Raw genomic sequence first — 21,437 nt, 5'->3', positions numbered from 1 at the left:
TTCTCGAAGAGCAGCGCGCCGCCCGCGTCCGTCAACGGCGGCGCCTTCAGCCACAGCCATGTAAAGATATAACGCCGCGGCAGCATCATTGTGCTTCTGCAGTACGTAACTGAATGCGAACACCGCGCTAGCTCCGTGCGACGCTTTCACGCATAGAGATTTACAAGGAGGTCAGGAGGTAGAGAGAGTCATCGCCAGCCCGGTTGTTTTTGACGGTGGCCTACTAGTGACGCACCGGTCGTTCAGAACGTTTTGAACCGGAGAGGCAAGCGGGCGAGCGTGTGTCAGGGTACACGTGCTGAACGCGCTCCTCGCTTTCCCCCGCGCGCGGAGTTTATAAACAGAGCGCGGCTCGCGGCTGACACGTACGGAACGGTCGCGCCCGCAGGGAGAGGCGCGGGGGGCGCTCGTGAGAATTCCAAAAACGGCGCTCCCATGATCTGGCAGGCAAATCCGCCGCCGGCGCATCCTGCGTCTGTCCGCACCGTCCTTTCCGATTTGAATCGCAATTTTGTGTTAACCAAATGCTCGGATCGTGAAAACACACACACACACACACACACACACACACACACAGCTCATGCAAGTTCACATGCCGATGAAGTAAAATGCACGGCGCCGAACATCCGCTTAGGGGCTGTGCGCGCGTGTCCAAAAATAAAAAATAAAAAAAAACCCCTGGTTGTATAGTGTGAACTTTATCAGTTATTTCGATTCAGGGGGGCAGTTTCGGATGATGGGTTTCCGAAGAAGAAAGCACCTGACAGATGTAATTTCGGAGGCTGCGTCGGCCAGATGTGGCCCAGCAGCTGTGCGGGCGCTGCAGTTGCGTAACTTATTTTCACTATGAAAGGCCCACGTCCGGCATGTGGTTGAGCCGCACAGAATCTGTCCTGCTGGGGCACGGGCCAGCCGGTAATCCCTCCAGCCCCCTCTGATCCGTCATTGGACGACCGGTGGTCTGTTTTTCAATGAAAATCCGTCCTTCTTGCAGCTGTCCTCTGCAGTTTTTCCCTCTTCTTGTGTTGTTACAGTCAGCAGTTTTCTCCCTTGTGGGGCAGATTCTGTATTTAAGCTGATCTCATCTGTCTGAGCTTCTCCCAGCCTGCTCTCTCCGTCCGGACCCAGAGGAGGACCAAGGATGGGAAAGCACACAGCTGTTTCCCTTTAAATCCTGTGTATTTGTGTGTGTGTGTGCGTGTGTGTGTGTGTGTGTGTGTGTGTGTGCGTGTGTGCGTGTGTGTGTGTGCCGGCACAGGCCTTCGTATGTGCTTGTGCGTGTACTGTATATACGTGTGTATGTGCGTGCACATGTGTGTTTGTGTGTGTATGTGTGTGTGTGTGTGTGCGCGTGTGCACAGGCCTGTGTATGTGCATGTGTGCTTGTGTACTGTACGTGTGTGTGTGTGTGTGTGTGTGTGCGTGCATGGGCTTGTGTATGTGCGTGTGTGCTTGTGTACTGTATGTACGTGTGTGTGTGTACATGTGTGTGTGTGTGTGTGTGCGTGTGCACGGGCCTGCGTATGTGCGTGTGTGCTTGTGTACTGTATGTACGTGTGTGTCTGTGTGTGAGTCTGAATGCGTATTTGTGTGTACAGGCCTGTGCATGCGCTCGTGTGTGTGTCTTTGTGCATGTATGCGTGAGTGCATGCACACGTGTGTACATGTGTTTGAGTGCACACGCGCTCATATGTTTGGGAAAGCTAGCGCACGCGCGCACGCATGCATTGCGAGGGAATCTGCAGTGCCATGCGCGCGTGACTGCACTTCCCCCCCCCCGCCCCCCCGCCCCGCAGCCGAACAGGATGTCCACGGTTACATAAGCCTGGAATGTTGCGCAGTGATTTCACGTCTCTGGCCCCGAGCCTCGGTCTGGCCACGGCGCAGTCGGCACACTCTGTACTGAGACGCAGGGGCGGAACCCGGGGCCACGGGAACCAGGGGCACGGGGGACGTGCCTTAACACGCGCGGCAGCACACACAGGGCCACAGTGCCAGCGGTGGGCTGAGGCAGCGCTGCACGGCACACCACCAGCATTCACACACACAGACTGATGGGCAGACAGACGGATGGGCAGACAGACTGACTGATTGATTGCTAGATATATAAATAGATTGTGTTATTGCTTGTTAGATAGATAAATAGATAGATAGATGGACAGATCACAAGGTTAGGGGCCGTCTGAAAATGCCTAGTGTTTGAACAACAGAAAACTTGTGGGTCATGCGTGGGCCGTCGGTGTCACTGTAGGGGACCTCCCAAAAAGCCCAGTGGTGCAGTTTCCTGTATCTCCTCGCTCTCTAAACGCAAACACCACGGAAAAAACCACCACTGCTTCTCTCACTACCTACAGAGATACCATACATGGCTGTATGTGACCTTATTTTGTTTTTAAGACTTTACCGAAACTGGGTTAACCCTTAGGTTTTTTTTTTTTTTTCCAAAACTGCTGTCTGGCTTTGCGGCGGGTCTGTCTGCCACAACATGAGTGGGATGTTGGTTCCATTCTTTAATCTCAGCAGTGCATGCAGCAGGGCAGCCTGGTGGCAGGGTGTAGACCCCCTGGTGGGTATATGGGGATGCTGACGTGTATCTGGAGAGCTTGGTCCCTCTATGAAAAAGTAAAGAGATGTTGGACCCTTGGAGAAAGGCCCGTAACCCAAGAAACGGCCCTTCTCTCTCTCCCCGCAACCGCACCCCCCCCCCCCCCCACCCCAATCTCAGAGGACAGTCATACTAGAGATGGATTTGGGTCACGTCCTGGCTGTTCGCTGCTAAGACAGTTATGAAGTAGATCTCTTAAAGCTGGACTGAGGTTCTACTGGTTTTCTTTTCTTAAAAAAAAAATAAAAAAATAAATCAGCTACCAGTTCAGCCCCAAGAAACTGTGTAATTAATTGTTTTAAATGATCAATTACTGCTTAGTAACAACAAAAACCAGCAGACCCCGCTTGTCTCTGGGATCAGGACTATAGACCCCTGGGATAAGGCCACTGCTTGAGACGATGCCATTTGAAATAAACAAGTCAGCAAAGGTTTTTAAACCCTCCCCTTAAAGATATCCTTAAAGGCACCGGTGTTCACCGGAAAAGAAAACAAACAATCCAGGTAGCAGGGACTGTGGGACGTTAGTGTTTGTTTCAGACCACAACACACCGCACCGCATTGCATATTTATGTCATAACAGTGGCAGAATATGTCCCGATGAAGTTATATGTCATTAGTTTCAGAGGGAACATATGACAGCTGCACTCTGGATGGGTTACATTAGGACAGTTGTGGGACCAAACGTGGCCCTGTCTGTGGGGAAATATGTTGTCAAAAGATATATTGAAAATACAATGATAAATATATTTCACAGCAATGTAAAAATATGAATAATTGTAAATTCCGCAGGCTAATGGTGGATCGTTCACTCTTACAGAAATTAAGTGATATCAATATATAGAAATACAAATATTAGCGATATATTGCAACACTTCACAATATTACCGCTTTAAAATATAGCAATACATCGTTATATTTCCAAAAGTCCACATATTTTCGATGCACTGCAGAACATTCAGTTTCTTCTAGGGTGGGCAGCGCATATCTTCATTGTTTTCATTGCGTTCTGTTGAAAGATGATGAAGGGCACAGTGCTGTCCTTGATAAGGGCGGACCATCGTTCGGACGATAATTAGACTCCTGTGCAGTCCCTCGCTGTGCAGTGTGGGCTGCAGGTCAGTCAGCCTCTTCTGCTCCGTCAGGAACATTTTTGGATGATGTGTTGTGTACAGAGGAAATAAATGTTTAGAGACCAGTGCTAAAGTACAGTGTGTGTGTGTGTGTGTGTGTGTGTGTGTGTGTGTTTGTGAGTGAGAGAGAGAGTGTGTGTGTGTGTGAGTGTGTGTGTGCATGTGCGTGAGTTAGAGAGAGAGAGTGAGAGAGAAAGTGTGTGTGTAGTGTGTGTATGTGAGAGAGACACTCACACACAGCTCTCTCTCTGTTGCTCTGCTCTTTCTCTCTCTGTTTAGGGACCAGTGCTGAAGTAGTTTGTGTGTGTGTGTGTGTGTGTGTGTGTGTGTTTGTGTATGTGTGTGTGTGTGTGTGCGTGTGTGTGTGTGTGTGTGTGAGTATGTGTGTGTGTGCTGCTTTCTCTCTTGACTGAACCAGAAAGAAATGTGAATCAGGACTCTTGTCCTCTTCCTGCTTGTTTTTTATTATCCCTTCCCAAACTTCTCCACTCATCACTTTTTTCCTCTTCTTTGTTTTTTGTCACATTCTTTTCCTCTCCTCTTCACCATCCTGCCCTTATTATTTCCTTCTTTCACATGCTTTCCTTTTTTGTGTTCCTTTAATTCAAAGCCCCTCTCTCCTGTTCTTTCTCTCTGCGCTACCTTATCCTCTCCCCCCCCCCCCCACCTGATTCTCTCCTTGATGGCTCACCCTTTTTAAACGCTGTTATTTTTGGTTGAGTTTGGATTCCTTTCTATAGCCGCGTTTCCACCAAAATTACCCGGAACTTTCAGTCCCAGGAACTACTTTACCAGGAACTAAAAGGTTCCTTCAGCCAATGGTTGTCTGCGTTTCCACCGGGGTCTAAAGTACCGCGAAGATTAGGCAAATTAGCCCACTGACGTTGTCGTCGGTCCATCTGTCATATGATTTCTTCTGTAACCCCATACTACCACCGAAGTAGCCTACATTATTTTCTAATAACCGGGACAGCCCGGAGGGGTTTATTCCACTTATATACGGGTTACCAACAATGACTATATATGGTTACTTTTGTATTTATTGATTTTCATATATCCTCTCAAACACATTCATTAACAGCAGAAAACATGCACACGTTGTAAACAATTTGCTGTTTTATTACTTTCTCGTTGTCAATTCCATATAGGCTAATCGCAAAATGACAAGAATAGAACGAAAACTCGGACTTGCGTGAAAATGTAAATTAGTAGTGGTACAGCCACCGTTTGCTTTCCTTCGAAGTTACTGCTAGCCGAGCAGCGAAGTGTGCCCTCCAGATGCGAAACATGCACCATAAATGAGTCCATAGTCTTCCTGGTCTTTTCGTGGAATTGAAAAATGGCAGTAAAATTGAGTAAAATTACGGCAGTCTGAAAAAGCTAAAGCGAAGATTACTAGAATTAACCTGTTATTTTACCAGGATAAAAAGTGCGGAAGGTGATTTCCAGTTTGCTTGTACTGTATCACCAATGTTAATTATGCAGAACTACCGCATACCTCACATAACTGTATCAAACGTTTTGAGTCAATTACAACGGGCTAACAAAGAAAATCCGGAAGAAAATATTCAGCAACCGATTAATCCGTTTGAATGTTTTGGTAGCCTACGTAATATGCTGTCCCAGCACGAATGCTTAGCATTTTATAAAACGAATACTAAAGCAAGAAAAGAACAGAAAAGCACACGTTATAATTCCAAGACGTTGACAGGTTATAACCAAAAGTAGGCTACTGCGCCGCATAACATACACGTTTGATTTGAAGTTATTATGAAAATAAATTGGTTTGCCGCTGCATATTTTCAAACATGGCGGGTAATGGCGGAAAATAAATACAACACAAATGCTACGAGTACTCGACCAATCAGAAATGTTCAGCGCTGCAAGCTCCACCCAAAAGGTTCCTGTACTTTCGGAAAGTACTACCCCCCGAGCAGGAACGTTTTGGGGGGTAAAACAAAGCCCCCAGAACTAAATTTAGACCCTAGTTCCTGCGGTGGAAACGCACTGAGTTCCTCAAAAGGTTCCTAGTTCCGGGGTATAGTTCCTGCGGTGGAAACGCGGCTTATGATGCGCTTCGGCCTTTAGTCTCCTCAGTGTTTACTCTCTTTACTGTCAATATTAATATTCTTCTTTGCATTCTTTTAATTTATTGCATGTCCTGTTATTTTGGTCCTTTCACACTTTTAAAACTTCTCACATTTTATGTCTGTCTTCTTCTAGCTCTTCCTCTTTCTTTCTTTCTTTCTTTCTTTCTTTCTGTCTCTCTCTCTTTGTATTTCTCACTCTCTTCTTTTCCCTTTCCCTTGTTTAGTCTGCGGTTCAAATACCTATCCATCAGGCTGCCCCAACATGGTAAAAGACATGAGCTGTGAGAGAATAAGAGAGATAAAGAGAGAGAGAGAGAGAGTGTGTGTGAGAGAGAGAGAAATAGAGAGAGAGACATTTGACACTCCTTTATTGCAACCAATCAGAGCATCAGCAATGTCTATACATACACTTAAAAGCTAAATAGTAACCAAAAGTAAACAAGACACACAAAATGAAAATAAAAGAAAAAGGGACTGTTCCAGACACCACATGCACCTTAAAGCAAACACATGTATCGCCTCATCAGACAGAAAGAGAGAAACAGAAATTGGCACTAATCATGGGTAAAATATAAACTGTTTGTTTTCAGGTCCTCTTGTCTTTCACGGGGTATTTTTGCCCAGCGCTGTTTTAAAAAAAAAAGGTTTTTTTTTACCATGAGTCACGAGATGGGAATAATTATTTCAGCTCCAAGAACATTTAACGTGTTCTGTGCTGTTCTGTGCTGTGCTGTGCTGTGCTATGCTGTTCTATGATGTGCTGTTCTGTTTTGTTCTGTTCTTTTCTGTGCTATTCTGTTCAGTTCTGTTCTGTGCTGTGCTGTACTGTTCTGTTTTTTTTTTTGGTACAAAATACAAAAAATTACATAATATAATCAAGGTAGTGTTTTCCTTTTTTGTGTGCAACCTACACCAGTTCTTAGTTTACATAGTAAAATATTCTGTGTTAATTCAACTCCAGGACGAGTCCAACAGGAATCAAATGTACTCTGTCAGAGCAATATTTACTTTAAGAGAGTTTATACAACACTAATTGATTTCCTGTGTAGCATTTATGTTTTTATGCACCACCCCCACTCTTTTTAAGCCTAGTGGTTTTCAAATCATGTGCTGTAGGCATGGCAACAGGTACAGGGAAATGGATTTGCAACTGCGGAGCCTGGCTAGTTTTGCATCCATGGTTGTGCTCAAACCGCTTCATTGACATATCTCTCAGCGCAGACGGTCGATTAGCCAGATCTAAACCGTGTCACTGCTGCAGGGAGTCTGGTCCAGTGGAAACCGGTAATGGAACAGGGCAAACCTGTCAATGATCCATTGTAATTATCGCAGAAATATTCGGTTTAGACAGGATGTGCGTCAACAGGCCAGCTGAACGTGCGGCGAGCTCAAGGCTGTTTAAATAAACATCGCTCCCTCTTGGCTATATCGTTCTGTGAATATGTGGGTTCTTTGGCTTGGTTTCATAGGGGAACCCTTTTAAGTTCTTTATGGAACCCTGCATGGTAGGTGTGAAAAGTGAATGCTCCCAGATTTAACCATTTTGCCCGACAAAGAACCCTTGAACTAGACATGGTTCCTATGGAGACATAGGAGAGCCTTTTGGAACCCTTCCTTCTTAAAGAGCAGGTTACCCTTGACAATGTAGAATTTAAGAAGTATAAAAAAGTAAATTTAGAGGGAGGGGAGGGGGGAGTTGGGAGAAAGCAGGGGTGGAGTTTGTGTGGAGGGATTATGTTCTGTTTTGTTCAGCGTGATTAGGGATGTGCGAAAATGTTACTGGGAAATGTCAGAAACGAGCCTCGATCAAAATCCAGACCAGAAAAGGAAAGAAAAGCCCACAGCAGGCGGCTGAAGCTGAGTTTCACTATGACCGCACGCTCTGGGTATTTCTTATGGCTACAGCACTCCGGACCGTTTTACTTATTTCATACAGAAGTGCAATCACTCCCACACAGAGGTGCTGTTACCACTTCAGCAGTGTTTATCGGCCTGTTTCCTCTCAGCCTTGGTAATGTCTACCGTAAGCCCTGACATGCCCCCAGCATGCTTTGGGCTGAAAGTCATCAAGGGTTGTGTCATCAAGGCGCGACTGCCCCGCCCGCGTTGTGAACAGACGCTGCTTTATCCGGCGAAGGAGTGTTTCGGCTGGCCTGTCACTCAAGTCCCTGTGACGTAGCAAAATATTGACATTGTGTTGCTAAGGGAGGAGGGGAGCGTGGTTTTGGTTAACGTCATGGCATAGGAGATTGGTCGTATTTAAGGTGTGAGGTCACATTGAGAATGTGAATAGAATGTTCTTAACTGAACATTTTAATGCTGATGTAACAATCACTGAGTAAGCAATGGAGTTCTAGAACACTGACTTATTGTTTTGAGAAAAGAAAAAAAAAAACATTCCATAAAAACCTACTCTTCAAAGGTTTGAAGGGAAATTTTGGTATGTAACTGACAGAAGACCTGGATGCTCTGAACGAATGTCCACATGAAACTCTGTACATGTCCCCCCTGTTGCAAAATAAATAGAGAACATAATTTGCAAAAGAAATATTTTTTTCTCTGAGTTTGAACCATATTTATATTTTGTCTCTGCAGTTATAAAAAAACAAGCCATTCTGAACTACAGGTCCGGAGAGTGCACTGGTTCACTTTAAATGATCTCTCTGTTCATTGCTCATGACGGCACCATTATCATTAATCTTCACTAAATTTATACATCCTAGACTCAGTCAGAGAGACTACACATGAAACACAATCAGTTAATTCAACACAAAATGTCTTTTAAATTGGTCTAGAAACTATCTGAATCACAGGTTACTTATGACTTTACGGAATATTTTACTGTGCTAATCTTTCCCTCTGTGAAACCGTGCTCTTCAGAAACACAGTTTAAATCAATGCAGTAACCCCATGAAGAAAAGACATTAGGCCCACAAGCCGAAATCATGCATAAGCACCGAATGAACTGCACTTCAACAAATTCCACATGACGATGTTGATGAACCTATCCTGTGAGAATATCAGAACTTTAACAAGGTCTCCATTGGTGCTGGTCTGTCTGCTGTAGATTAGGTGCACCAACTACTCTGCTATATGTGTCTGTCTATCTGTCCGTTTGTCGGTCGTTGAAACTGTTAAGCTTCGGGTGAACTGCCTTTGTACATTTGACCTGGTTTCGTGCCTTGCAACCACAGCGGGTGAATTAAAAAAAAACATTTTAACAGAGCGATTTGAGGCACATGTCTGGGTGCATGGGTGGTGGACATCAAAGCTCAGGTGAAACCATATCCCCTGTCTAATGGAGCAGGCATGCTGGCCCCGCCCCCGCTCCAGGGGGGAGAACCTGGGAGAATGATCACATGACCTGCCACAGGAATGCAATATCTTTTGTTTAAACAGCACCTGGAGAGCAGGACTGAGAGAGACAGCAGGTGCTCCAAACACACACACACACCCACACACATACGCATGCGTGTGTGTGTGCATGTGTGTCTGTGCATGTCTGTGTGTGTGTGTGTGTGTGTGTGGGTGGGTGTCTATGTGTGTGTATCTGTGCATGTCTGTGTGTGTGTGTGTGTTGGTGTCTATGTGTGTGTATCTGTGCATGTCTGTGTGTGTGTGTATGGGTGTGTGTATCTGTGCACGTCTGTGTGTGTGTGTGTGGGTGTGTGTGTGTGTGTATGGGTGTGTATGGGTGTGTGTATTGTGCTTGCGTCTGCACATGCCAGCCCTGCCTGGTTTACATGCGGTCAGAGTTATATAACTCATTATTTTCCCTGAGCTCTAGACTGTGTGGTGCACTGTTAGTGGAGTTGGCAGAGCGGCGTGGAACAGCCCACACTGCTGTTAAGAACAACAGCTGGTTCTATTGTGTTCTGTTGCCCTGCCCGTTGACGCTCTGCCTTCTGACAATAAAGTCATTCTCATCCCACCGACCACGTGGTGGCCACCTAGTGGCCATGTATAGAACAGCAACTTGTCCCTGGGCAACTTTGGTCGTGACGGGCCTCACATTCCTGACTTTCGTTTTGCCTGACATGAGTTATGATTGCCTGTCTTGGCTGTTTATTCTGGTTGTGACTTGTTTAATTAATATTATGATTAAGAAAAAAATTCCAGGTTGGTGTAATCCCTTGGTTGTTATAGAAAGTTCAGGTTAAGTGTTAATAAAAAAAATTCCAGATAGCACAAACATCGCCCACAGTACATGTATGCGATGATAGCACTGTCGCTCTTCTGCGCAGTCCGTAGGCAGCCAAGTATCGATATGAATCTGCGACGTATAACATGAAGAAAAACAGCTCCGACAGAATGTCAGAAGGGACAGCCCCACAGCGAGAGTTTCAAAAGTAAACACCCGAAAACCCAAACGTGGGCCATAAAATTAACAACAGGAAAAGCGGTTTGCACGCTGGAGTGCGTGTGCATGCGGACGTGACACGCGGGCACGCCTTACAAGATAGGAAAAACCTGCAAGCAAAGCCTATAAAAATCGATTTGAAAAGGCTGCAGTTCACATTTTAAAACGGCCAGATATCTTAGCCTAAATTCTTCTAAGGGGGGGTTTTTAAACCCACTAAATGACGCACCAGCCCATATTCAGGCTGAAGTGGGGTTCTTTTTGCATTCATTCTGTGAAATCCTCTATCAATCTGGTCACATGATAGCCCGTTTGAAAGTGTTAAAGCTCACAGTTTTATACTCGTAAACTATTTATGATACCGATATTTTAGCGACAGTGGTTTCTTATGTTGTAACATGTGGGGTGGCAAAACAAGCATGGGAGGTCCTCATCCTCTTTGGGAAATCCACAGAGACACACATCACCATAAAGTCATAGTCATAGACCATAGTCATTTTTAGCCCCAAAAACGTGATAACTCAGACAATCCTCAATCGATTGTCCAATGTCCACTAAGAAATTCTCTGGAAGAATTATTGCTGTCCGTTTTGCAGTCGCATACAGGCCGGAAATATTGTGTACAAAACAATGTTGTTATATGGTTTGTATAGATATATTCTCTGGAACAAAACAAGCCCACCAATAAACTGTCCAGTATTGGCCAAGCACTTCCTCAATATAGCCAATGGGACCCGCTAGGACTCAACGTGGTCTGGATAGGGGAGGCAGCATAGTATTATGGGTACGGAGCTGGCCTTGTAACCTAAAGTTGTACTTAACCTCTATTGCTTCAGTGTATATCCAGCTGTATGAATGGATGCAATATAAATGCATTTTATATATTTTAATAATGAAATTGCATTTCTAACAGTGTATTGGTTGTTAGGCTTACAGAAAAGCACACGCATTGTTTTTTCTGCGTAAACAAACCATATATTTTTCAGTATGCATGCTGAGAACATTGCTCACGAGGCTCAACATTCTTGAGATATTATTCCTACGTTTTTTTCTAAGGAGGACAGAGAAAACAACTTTGACTCCACAGTAGAGGGCATTCTCAGTGAAGAACTTGATCCCATTTTATATCAGTAAGCATCTATATTCATTCTTAAAATAGTTTTACATGTTGATGCAGGCGGATGTTTGAGGTAAATTTCAATCAATGGACCTCAATTAATTGATTTGAAAACTAGAAAGCAAATGCATTTATTTTCTACAGTCTTTCAGACCGGCTGCTGACAGAGGTTGCAAGGGAAGAGCAAGGAGATGGAGGGGGGAAGGACAGAGAGGGGGAAGGTCACAGGCAGGGGGAAGGACAGGAAGGGGGAAGGTCACAGGCAGGGGGAAAGCAAGCCACTATATCTTCCACGAGCATATAGTTTAAAGTATATGAAATTTTACACCTCTAAAAACCCATAGGCTAATATAATTTGGTTTCCAAGTGACCTTTAGGAGATACTGATTGGTGGACAGTAGTAGTAGGATATAACCCCTCAATCTTTTCTTGGCAAGCGATTACTGCATATTGATCATCACATTTAAGAAAACCCAACAGCCCTAAAGTCAGTCTTGGGCTGAGAAGGTCACGCGTTCACTCTTTCAAAACGTTATACCTGACGCGTGCTTTTTCTTTCCAAACCGAAAACGTGCGGCAGGCCACCCTCACTGTACATCATGAGAAAGAACCTTCCATTCTAGTTCTTCTTTCAGAGTTTTCTGGTGCCTTGACGATGAATTCGAAAAATGCTGCTGGGGAGCATTTTGAAATCAGTGTGCACAGTTTCATTCGACATGGCTGTCACGTCCTACACGTGCTCGCGAAGCTGAATGAAAACAACACGCCAAGCACAGGGTATGTAGATCTGTGCCTGTGTTTACAGCACTGCAGCCTCATGACGCTAAGATGGTATCTGGGGTGGCAGTATAGCATGGTTGTTAGGGATCTGGGTTTGTAACTGCGTTTAGCCACTAGGGGGCAGTTGAAGCCTTCGTCAAAGTACTTTCCCTGAATTGTACCCGTAAATACCAGCCTGTAGAAAGGGGGTGTGTATACAGTTGTGTAAATTGCTCCGGATGAAAGCATAAAGCACTAAATGTAACTAAAGTGACTAAAGCACTAAAATGTAAAAACAAAAAAAAACAAAAAAAAAAAACATAGAATTTCACTGTGCTGATGGTAACCAGGCCCTTGGGAAGAAAATATCCAATTGTGCTCCCCGGATCACCTCTGTGCCACTCGAAACTGTGCCAAAAGTTCAGCAGCTGAAGCCTATATGGTCTTCTGATGTGACTATCTGTAACCTAGTGGCCATTTCACGTCCTTCAGGGCACATAGTGCTATTGGGGTTCCGGAGTCTGATTGGCAGAGAGACGTGTCCTTTACTGCTGACAGCTGGTTGATGGTTGAAGCTTTAACTTTTAAAAGTAAAAGAAAGTTCAGCCATTTCCTGCATGCTGTGAATTCAGGCATGATTTATGACATTTAGTCCTACAATACACTCTGATAGGCAGAGTGGAGGTACATTTTTGTTCTTTAAGGAACAAATTTGCCAAATGTACCCTCACTAAAAGTGCTTTTGTCGGATGACTTGCAAATCTGAGCCACAGAGCATCAGGTGCAACTCTGGCAAATCTGAACACATGTGCGACTGATAAAGGATGGAGCACTACTGCCATCTCCTGGAAAACGTATGAAATGGCATTGGACGGGACGCTAAAAGTCTAAGCAGGGTTATCTATATGTCCTACGACAAGAAGTAACACACACTGACATAAAAATAATAGTATAGTATTCCTAAGTGCTTTAAAAGTATGAATAACATTAAATGCCGTGTCCGATATGAAACTGGTTGCTGGTATCGGACGGAGGTATCCTGCAATCTTCCAGTTTTCACTCCAGCACGGTAGGTGGCGGTATGCACTTTTAATTTGGAAGTTAAGGTTAGAATTCCAAACAAAGAAGACGGAGAATGGCCGCTCTGGCAACGGACAAGAAATGAATAAATAGCTTGGTGATTTCTGTTTCTTTTGTTAATACACAGTAAGGCTTCTTCATTTCTTGGCTTTTTGACAAGATAAATGTTTGTGTTTTATGAAATGTGTGTTGTTCTCACCGAAACTGGTCTGGATGTCATGCGTTATCTAATTAGATTTCTAGCTTGCCTGAATCATGCTTTGTTGTCGTAGCTAGCTCGCTAACGTTAACATCAGTGGTTTAATACAGGGCAATACAGTACTAACCGTTTACCGTTAGCTTTTGTAGATATATTGTATGTTGGTTGTGTGTCACTTACCTTCCAGACATACATTTTTTTTTTTGCTTTTTCTTGATTCACACATAACTAGACCGATCAAAATGAGTCTAGCATTCAGTAGGGCACCCCGTAAGACGGCGGGGAACCGCATGTCCAAATTGTTGGACGCCGAAGAAGAAGATGAATTTTACAAGACTACCTACGGTGGATTCAATGATGTAAGTGCAAACGATTTAACGTTCCATATCTTTAAAATACGCGTGGCTAGTTTGTCGAGCTGAATAATTAATGAGTATTTTAACTGAAAGAATGTAGCAGGACATCTGAAATAACAGATCAACGGTATCAGTCGTATCTTATTAAGTGAATGAATGACAGCTCTGCAAGCTTGCCTCTTTTTAAAAAATTGACAGCTTCGACTTGCTGTGGGTAACTGTATGGACAGTACATGCATGGATGATTGACAAGTCGACAAAGCATCATCCTCACTGTCTTTGCTAACGAAACGACTTCTGCCACTTTGAAAGGATAACACATCTCACACTGTAAAGTGTCCAGTGTTAACATACCGGAATAAAGCCATAATGTACGGCGCCGGACACATCCCGTGTATTCTCCGTACCTGGAAAGTAATGTTCATGAAAAGTATATAAGCTTCCACGAAAATATTAGGTGTATCCCCGAGGTGATAAATTGCGTTCTTGTTCCGATTAGGAATCGGGAGATGACGAGTATAAAGGTGATCAGTCGGACACGGAGGACGAGGTGGACAGCGACTTCGACATCGACGAGGGCGACGAGCCCGACAGCGACCTAGAGGAAGACGAGCCTCGCAGGAAGAGAAGAGTTGTCACCAAGGCCTACAAGGTAAAAAATGCCCCAGGCATGTATGTTATGCCCGCACCATGTAGGCAATGGCAGGTTGCAGTCTGTCTGCAGTTTTTTCCGGCTCAAAAGCACCGCCAACGTCCTATTGATCTGTCAATGTTGACTATTTCCGCTAACGGCTTACCAGAGATTGTACATGGCTGGGTGAAAAATTGTTCATGCATTGCTTCTGTCAGATACTTTTTTTTGGAAAAAAGACTAATCAAAATCAAAAACACAGTGTCATTGATGCGAAGCACAATGGGTGCTAATAGCCTCCCCTTGTGGAGAATCTTCAGCCTGCTAAATGTGAGTCAGTCAGTCAGTCAGATCCATGAAGTGCTTCACATCTAAAAATTGGATTATATTGGGCTGCTTAAACTAAAGGACTTGTCTACGGTGTTCCTGGTTGCCTTGTACTGAGCGCGCTCAGTGCTGGGTGTGACGTATGTGAATTCCGCGCCGGTTCCCCAGGAGCCCATAAAGGTGTCCAAGCCCAAGCCCAAACCCAAGAAGCCGTCGGAGCCGCCTCGCAAGGCCGAGCGTGCCAAGGCTGATAAGCACCTGCCGCTGGAGCTCCAGGAGGACCTGGGAGAGAGTACGTGTCCCTTCCCCGCCATCCCGGGACCTCCCCGAAACATGCAGTACAGTTCACCTGTCCGCCAGTGCCCCGCAATTACCTTGTTTAACAAAATATGCCTTGGGCCAGATTCACAGACGCAGATTAAGGATATACCGGGACTAGATTGAGTTTTGTTAGGAGAATTTCCATTCAAGATTGAGTTTAGTCTAGGCCTAGACTTAGGCTCTGTCTGTGAAGCCCATCCTTTATGCTTTAATTCAGTGCAGGTCAGTCTGAAGTCATACCAAAAGTGCAGCCACAACTTGCTCTATTATAATCATCTTTAGAGAATTACCTGTTCTGTTTTGCCTTTCCATTTTAGTTTGATGTTTTCCAGTTACTTTTTTTTGTCTTTACATAATCTTAATTTTGTAAAGTACCCACAATTTTACTGTATTGTGTTGTGAGATGCTGCTCCAGTTAGTCCCTCCCCAAATAACATGTTTTGCTTGCTTAGTATGGTGTCCTGTTTGCTAGGCATACATCAGGTGTGGCAAATAGCTTTAGTGCAATGGTTTGCAACCCTGTCCCTGGAGATCTACCATCATGTAGCACTCATTCAACGTCTAGAGATCTTGTTCAGCTGCTAATTAGTTGAGCCAGGTGTGTCAAATTTGGGATGGAATGAAAATGTACCGTACAGGACGATAGGTATTCAGGAACAGGGTCAGGCAGCCCTGCTTTAGCCTGTAGTTTATGACGTGTTGTCTGTCGCCATCTGCAGGTCGTAAGTCTGTGCGTCAGTCCACCACAGAGCACACGCGGCTGACGTACCTGCGGCTGCAGGAGAGGCAGGTGGCTCCGCGGCGCAGGAAAGGGGCGCACCATGACCGCCCGCTAACTCAGGATGAGCTGCTGGCGGAGGCCAAGCTGACCGCCGAGATCAACCTGCGCTCATTAGGTGAGTGGAGCTAACGGGTTAACCCTAACCTTAACCTCCGCTCGCTGGGTGAGTGGGGCTAACGGGCTAACCCTAACCTTAACCTCCGCTCGCTGGGTGAGTGGAGCTAACGGGCTAACCCTAACCTTAACCTCCGCTCGCTGGGTGAGTGGGGCTAACGGGCTAACCCTAACCTTAACCTCCGCTCGCTGGGTGAGTGGAGCTAACGGGCTAACCCTAACCTTAACCTCCGCTCGCTGGGTGAGTGGGGCTAACGGGCTAACCCTAACCTTAACCTCCGCTCGCTGGGTGAGTGGGGCTAACGGGCTAACCTTAACCTGCGCTCGCTGGGTGAGTGGGGCTAACGGGCTAACCCTAACCTTAATCTCCACTCGCTGGGTGAGTGAGGCTAACGGGCTAACCCTAATCTTAACCTCCGCTTGTTGGGTGAGTGGGGCTAACGGGTTAACCCTAACCTTAACCTCCGCTCGCTGGGTGAGTGGGGCTAACGGGCTAACCTTAACCTGCGCTCGCTGGGTGAGTGGGGCTAACGGGCTAACCCTAACCTTAATCTCCACTCGCTGGGTGAGTGAGGCTAACGGGCTAACCCTAATCTTAACCTCCGCTTGTTGGGTGAGTGGGGCTAACGGGCTAACCCTAACCTTAACCTCCGCTCGCTGGGTGAGTGGAGCTAACGGGCTAACCCTAACCTTAACCTGCGCTCGCTGGGTGAGTGGGGCTAACGGGCTAACCCTAACCTTAACCTCCTCTCGCTGAGTGAGTGGGGCTAACGGGCTAACCCTAGTCAAGCCTTAACCCAACCATGTACTCACTGGGCGAGTGGAGCTAACGTCCTCCACTCACTGTGACCCATAGCAATGTAGACATGGCAAGTCAAATTCATGGAGTTGCGCTTACTCTCATAATAATGATCCGTGACTAGTGTAATTTTGGTTCCGGGGGTTTCTTATAGGACTAAATGATCAAATGCTGTTGAACGCTGAGTGCTGCCAGGAGTCTGCGGTCTGAGATTTTCCGTTACGGTTGTGTTACGGTCTCTCCGTCTCCCGTCCGACCACAGAGAACTACGAGCGCCTGGAGGCGGATAAGAAGAAGCACGTGAATAAGAAGATGCGGTTCGACGGTCCCACCATCCGCTACCACTCGGTCCTCATGCCCCTGGTGACCGACGCCCACCTCAAGGAGGAGAACGTGGACGTGGAGGGGTAGGGCGAACCTCCCGCAAACCCTGAACCCCGTCCCCATCCCTACCCCCACCACCCCGTGCCCTGTCCGTCACACCTAAACATCCTTCAAGGGTTTTAACCAGGAAGTGCCCCACGGCTGGTTTTTGGGCCATTTGGTTTTTTCGAGTCGTTTTTGGTTGAGCCACTTCAGGGAATGTGCTTAGCTGATGCGTGCAGACCTGCCAACCTGCACGCATTTTGTGTACCAACCACACAATTCTTGGTGAAAATACGCAGGTACGAAATGCCAGCTGAAACTACGCAAAAAAAATAAATAATAAAAAACATATATATTATTGTAATTTAATTACGGAAAACAACCAATTAATACAAAACAATACCGTACATTTATTCGGTATTTAAACATCCCTCGGATTGAACCAGATGCTACGACCTTGTGCTTGTGGTTCTGTAACCCCTCCCTGACCCACTCAACATCCACTGATACGCAGCGGTACTTTATTATCCATCGAGGCGTAACGCTGCATTGCTGAGGTAAAATGGGAAGTGGGGAGTAATAATCAAGCACAAAAATGTGACCGTAATGTTAACATATAAAACGTTAAAACATGTTAGGTAACTTTACGTGATGATGCATTTCAAGAGGTATATCCTAATGAGATACATTTGTGTATATAGTTAGCCGTAGTAGTAGCTCGCATGCGATTTAGCCTCGTTACGAGACGTGTGAATAACTGATGGAGTAATTTAGCTGCAGTAACTCAAACGCTACGGAGACTTCCTGTTCAAACTTTGAATCGCGCACGCTCTGTTGGAGCATAGTGACCATTGCAAAGGTGTTTGACTATTGACCGCTAACGTAGCAAATAATTAATTATAATGAAATATTAATCATGAAAAATTTGTTTTAAACAGATGTACTCAAACTTTTGACTTGGAAGTATATCATAAGCCCAGTGCAGTGCAAGTTATATTTTAGAATCAGGTCAAATTATACAATTTTGCCTGATCACTTTAACAGTCAAAACTAGAATTATGAAGAAAGGCTTGTGTGTGCGTGCAAAGCGAAGTGGTGCGAAAGCATGTGAACTAAGCGTTACACTGACTATTGTGGTACTCAAAATATTTTTCTAAGGTTGGCAGGCCTGTGCGTGTAACCAGGCGCCTTCCCTGAGTTTCACCTTCCTGTAGAACCGCCCTGTGTCCATGTTAAACACTCCATTTGCAGCTCTGTGCACTCCTAGTGTGGGAAATGCATTCATAAGTAAATCTGTGGAGGAGAATGAGTTGAATGTGCTTAGAATGTACAAAACAATGTCAGTATTCCCCTGTATTTGCTGTTGCGCAAACAACCAGAATTTCACACAGAGTCACTGTGCCGTACACACACACAGCCCTGGGAACTGAATAGAGTACTGTCTGGAGCAGTTAGGCCGGTTCTGTAATTATAACTCTTTCCTTTTCTTCCATTCTGTCTGAGTTCTTGATATAATAATATCTGATAATTCCCCCATCCTCCCCCTTCCAGGTTGGACCAGGACACCCCACAGGCCCCGCCCACTGCCCCGCTCCCTTCCACAGAAGCAGCCACCTCTTCCTCCTCCTCCTCCTCCTCGTCCTCCCAGCAGCTCCCAGGCGGCCTGTGCGCCCGCACTTACCTCACGTTCAGCGACGACGAGGCCTTCGAGCTGGTGTTCCCCCACGCCCCCCCGCCCCGCCCCCCCGTCCAGGAGGTGTGCCCGGTGACCCACAAGCCCGCCCTGTACCGCGACCCCGTCACCGACATCCCCTACGCCAACACCCGCGCCTTCAAGATCATCCGCGAGGCCTACAAGAAGTACGTGGCCGCCCACGGTCTCCCCAACGCTTCCGGAAGCTTCTCCGGGGACGGCGGCTCCCGGGGCGCCCGCCAGAAGATCGTCATCAAGCAGAGCATGTCGGGCACTTAGCGGGGGCGGGGCGGGGCGGGGCGGGGGGACACGCCCGTACGTTAGCCCCACAAAAAACCCTGCGCAGGGACATCTCGAACTTCTCCCGGATCCCACCCGGATCTGTCACTCTTCTGACTTTTTTCTGTTTTCAAATTCCTTTTGATCCTCGGTTGTGCGCTCTGTGTTTTTTAAAAATCATCAGTTCTGACTTCCTGTCTTCACTTCCTGTCGCCTCTGGACTTTGTGAGAGCGTGGGAACGAGACTGGCCTTTCTCTCTTGCGTCCCTGGACTTGGTGGTCTGCTCCCGCGAGTCTTCTATGGTTCTGACATTGAGTGCCCCCAGTGGGACAGTCGTGATAGAGTAGCACGAGGTGCTAGTTCTGTCAAAGCATCTGTGGAGAACATTGCAGTTCACAGTTTATTGATTTTTATTCTGCATTATGTTTCATGCTGGGTTTATTAAAAACATATTTTTTATGTTGTAATGTGTTAAGGGTTTTAAGCACGCTGTGTTTTCTGGTTAAACACCGTCTCAGAAGAGAGTTAATTGGCAGCTGTTCAAGAGGATAATGATGTTTGTTGAACTCCATTTCCCATAAATCTCCTCTCTAGCAGAGAAAATGAACGACTGAAGAAATAAAACGATTTTACATACAAATTGCAGCTCCATTCAATTAACTTCTTTTTGCACGTGTCATCTTCCCACTGTCATATCTGGGTTCTTGTGTGATGTCATGGGAATCCTCACCAATAGCTATTCAGGAGGAGAAGCAAGGTGTTGTCAAATGCAAAGTGTGAAAGCCAGTCGTGTAGCCCACAACTTGACGGATTCAGGCCTGTAACCCCTGGGGAATGCCCCCCCCCCCCCCCCCCCCCCCCCAGGTAAGCTCCTGTCGAGTTATGGTTAGGTTAACAAAAAAAATAACCTCTGACATTTTAGAACTGATTATGTTATGGGATTCCGGATACCTGGTGATGCAGTTCCGGTTTAAAGTGTTCCCTGTTTTGCCTTTCTGTGAGTGTTGTCTGTGAGTGTTGTCTGTTCTGAGAAAATCATGGGTTGCTGTGGTCTGTGAGTGTTGCTTGTTCTGTGAAGGTTGCAGGTTCCTGTTGTCTGTGAGTGTTGTTTGTTCTGTGAAGGTTGCAGGTTCCTGTTGTCTGTGAGTGTTGTTTGTTCTGTGAAGGTTGCAGGTTCCTGTTGTCTGTAAGTGTTGCTTGTTCTGTGAAGGTTGCAGGTTCCTGTTGTTTGTGAGTGTTGTTTGTTCTGTGAAGGTTGCAAGTTCCTGTTGTCTGTAAGTGTTGCTTGTTCTGTGAAGGTTGCAGGTTGCTGTTGTTTGTGAGTGTTGTTTGTTCTGTGAGGTTTGCAGGTTCCTGTTGTCTGTGAATGTTGTTTGTTCTGTGAAGGTTGCAGGTTCCTGTTGTCTGTGAGTGTTGTTTGTTCTTTGAAGGTTGCAGGTTCCTGTTGTCTGTGAGTGTTGTTTGTTCTTTGAAGGTTGCAGGTTCCTGTTGTCTGTGAGTGTTGTTTGTTCTGTGAAGGTTGCAGGTTCCTGTTGTCTGTGAGTATTGTTTGTTCTGCGAAGGTTGCAGGTTCCTGTTGTCTGTGAGTGCTGTTTGTTCTGTGAAGGTTGCAGGTTCCCGTTGTCTGTGAGTGTTGTTTGTTCTGTGAAGGTTGCAGGTTCCTGTTGTCTGTAAGTGTTGCTTGTTCTGTGAAGGTTGCAGGTTGCTGTTGTTTGTGAGTGTTGTTTGTTCTGTGAAGGTTGCAGGTTCCTGTTGCCTGTGAGTGTTGTTTGTTCTCTGAAGGTTGCAGGTTCCTGTTGTCTGTGAGTGTTGTTTGTTCTTTGAAGGTTGCAGGTTCCTGTTGTCTGTGAGTGTTGTTTGTTCTGTGAAGGTTGCAGGTTCCTGTTGTCTGTGAGTGTTTGTTCTCTGCAGGTTCCTGTTGTTTGTTCTGTGAAGGCCACTGATAATTGATAATTAACTGTCAGGATCCGGTCAGAGGACAGACTCTCTTTCCCCATGTTCAGATAATGGATCAATGGCTGTATTTTCATCTCAGGTACTCTTGCACTTCACCTCTGAGTCAGTCTGCGCTCGAGCGGACGTCAGTGGCTGCAGAATTGCCCTTGATTGGGAGAGTCCTGATTGGACGCTCAGCCAGACCTGCTTTGACGCGAGACAACCCCACTTCTGTGACATTTCCCGAACGTACGTGTTAACAGAACGGATGACTCACTTCAGGCTGTTCGGCCGCGAGGACAGGAAGTCAGAAATAACGCCAGATGAATTCCCACTCTGATGTGTTGAATGTCACTGTTAGTGCATTATGGTTTTAACACAGAGGCTCAACACGCGAACTCCTCGTTTGTAGACCTTTTAACAGGGCGTGGTTAAATCTGGATTATTTATGAGGGATTAAATGCAAATGTGTTTTTTGAATAAGTGTCTGC

At 45.9% G+C, this 21,437-nt stretch overlaps 1 protein-coding gene across 2 annotated transcripts; it reads left to right on the top strand.

The window, feature by feature from the left end:
- Positions 1-13,145: 13,145 nt before the first annotated feature.
- On the top strand, positions 13,146-19,651 carry LOC118233313 (vacuolar protein sorting-associated protein 72 homolog). 2 transcript variants are annotated; one of them, XM_035428883.1, is made up of 8 exons: positions 13,146-13,270; positions 13,576-13,702; positions 14,199-14,351; positions 14,826-14,949; positions 15,698-15,858; positions 15,907-15,922; positions 16,935-17,079; positions 18,590-19,651. In XM_035428883.1, the coding sequence occupies exons 2-8, from the start codon at positions 13,586-13,588 to the stop codon at positions 19,008-19,010; spliced, it is 1,137 nt and encodes a 378-aa protein (XP_035284774.1). In that variant the 5' UTR covers positions 13,146-13,270; positions 13,576-13,585; the 3' UTR covers positions 19,011-19,651. The 2 variants fall into 2 exon arrangements, with proteins under 2 accessions (XP_035284774.1, XP_035284772.1); XM_035428881.1 differs by lacking the exon at positions 15,907-15,922 and having other exon boundaries at positions 15,698-15,874.
- The last annotated feature ends 1,786 nt before the right edge of the window (positions 19,652-21,437 follow it).

Source organism: Anguilla anguilla, chromosome 8 (genome assembly GCF_013347855.1).
Source record: "Anguilla anguilla isolate fAngAng1 chromosome 8, fAngAng1.pri, whole genome shotgun sequence".
Taxonomy (NCBI): domain Eukaryota; kingdom Metazoa; phylum Chordata; class Actinopteri; order Anguilliformes; family Anguillidae; genus Anguilla; species Anguilla anguilla.
Note: the sequence above shows the minus strand (reverse complement) of the source record. Positions and strands in the feature narration are given on the sequence as shown.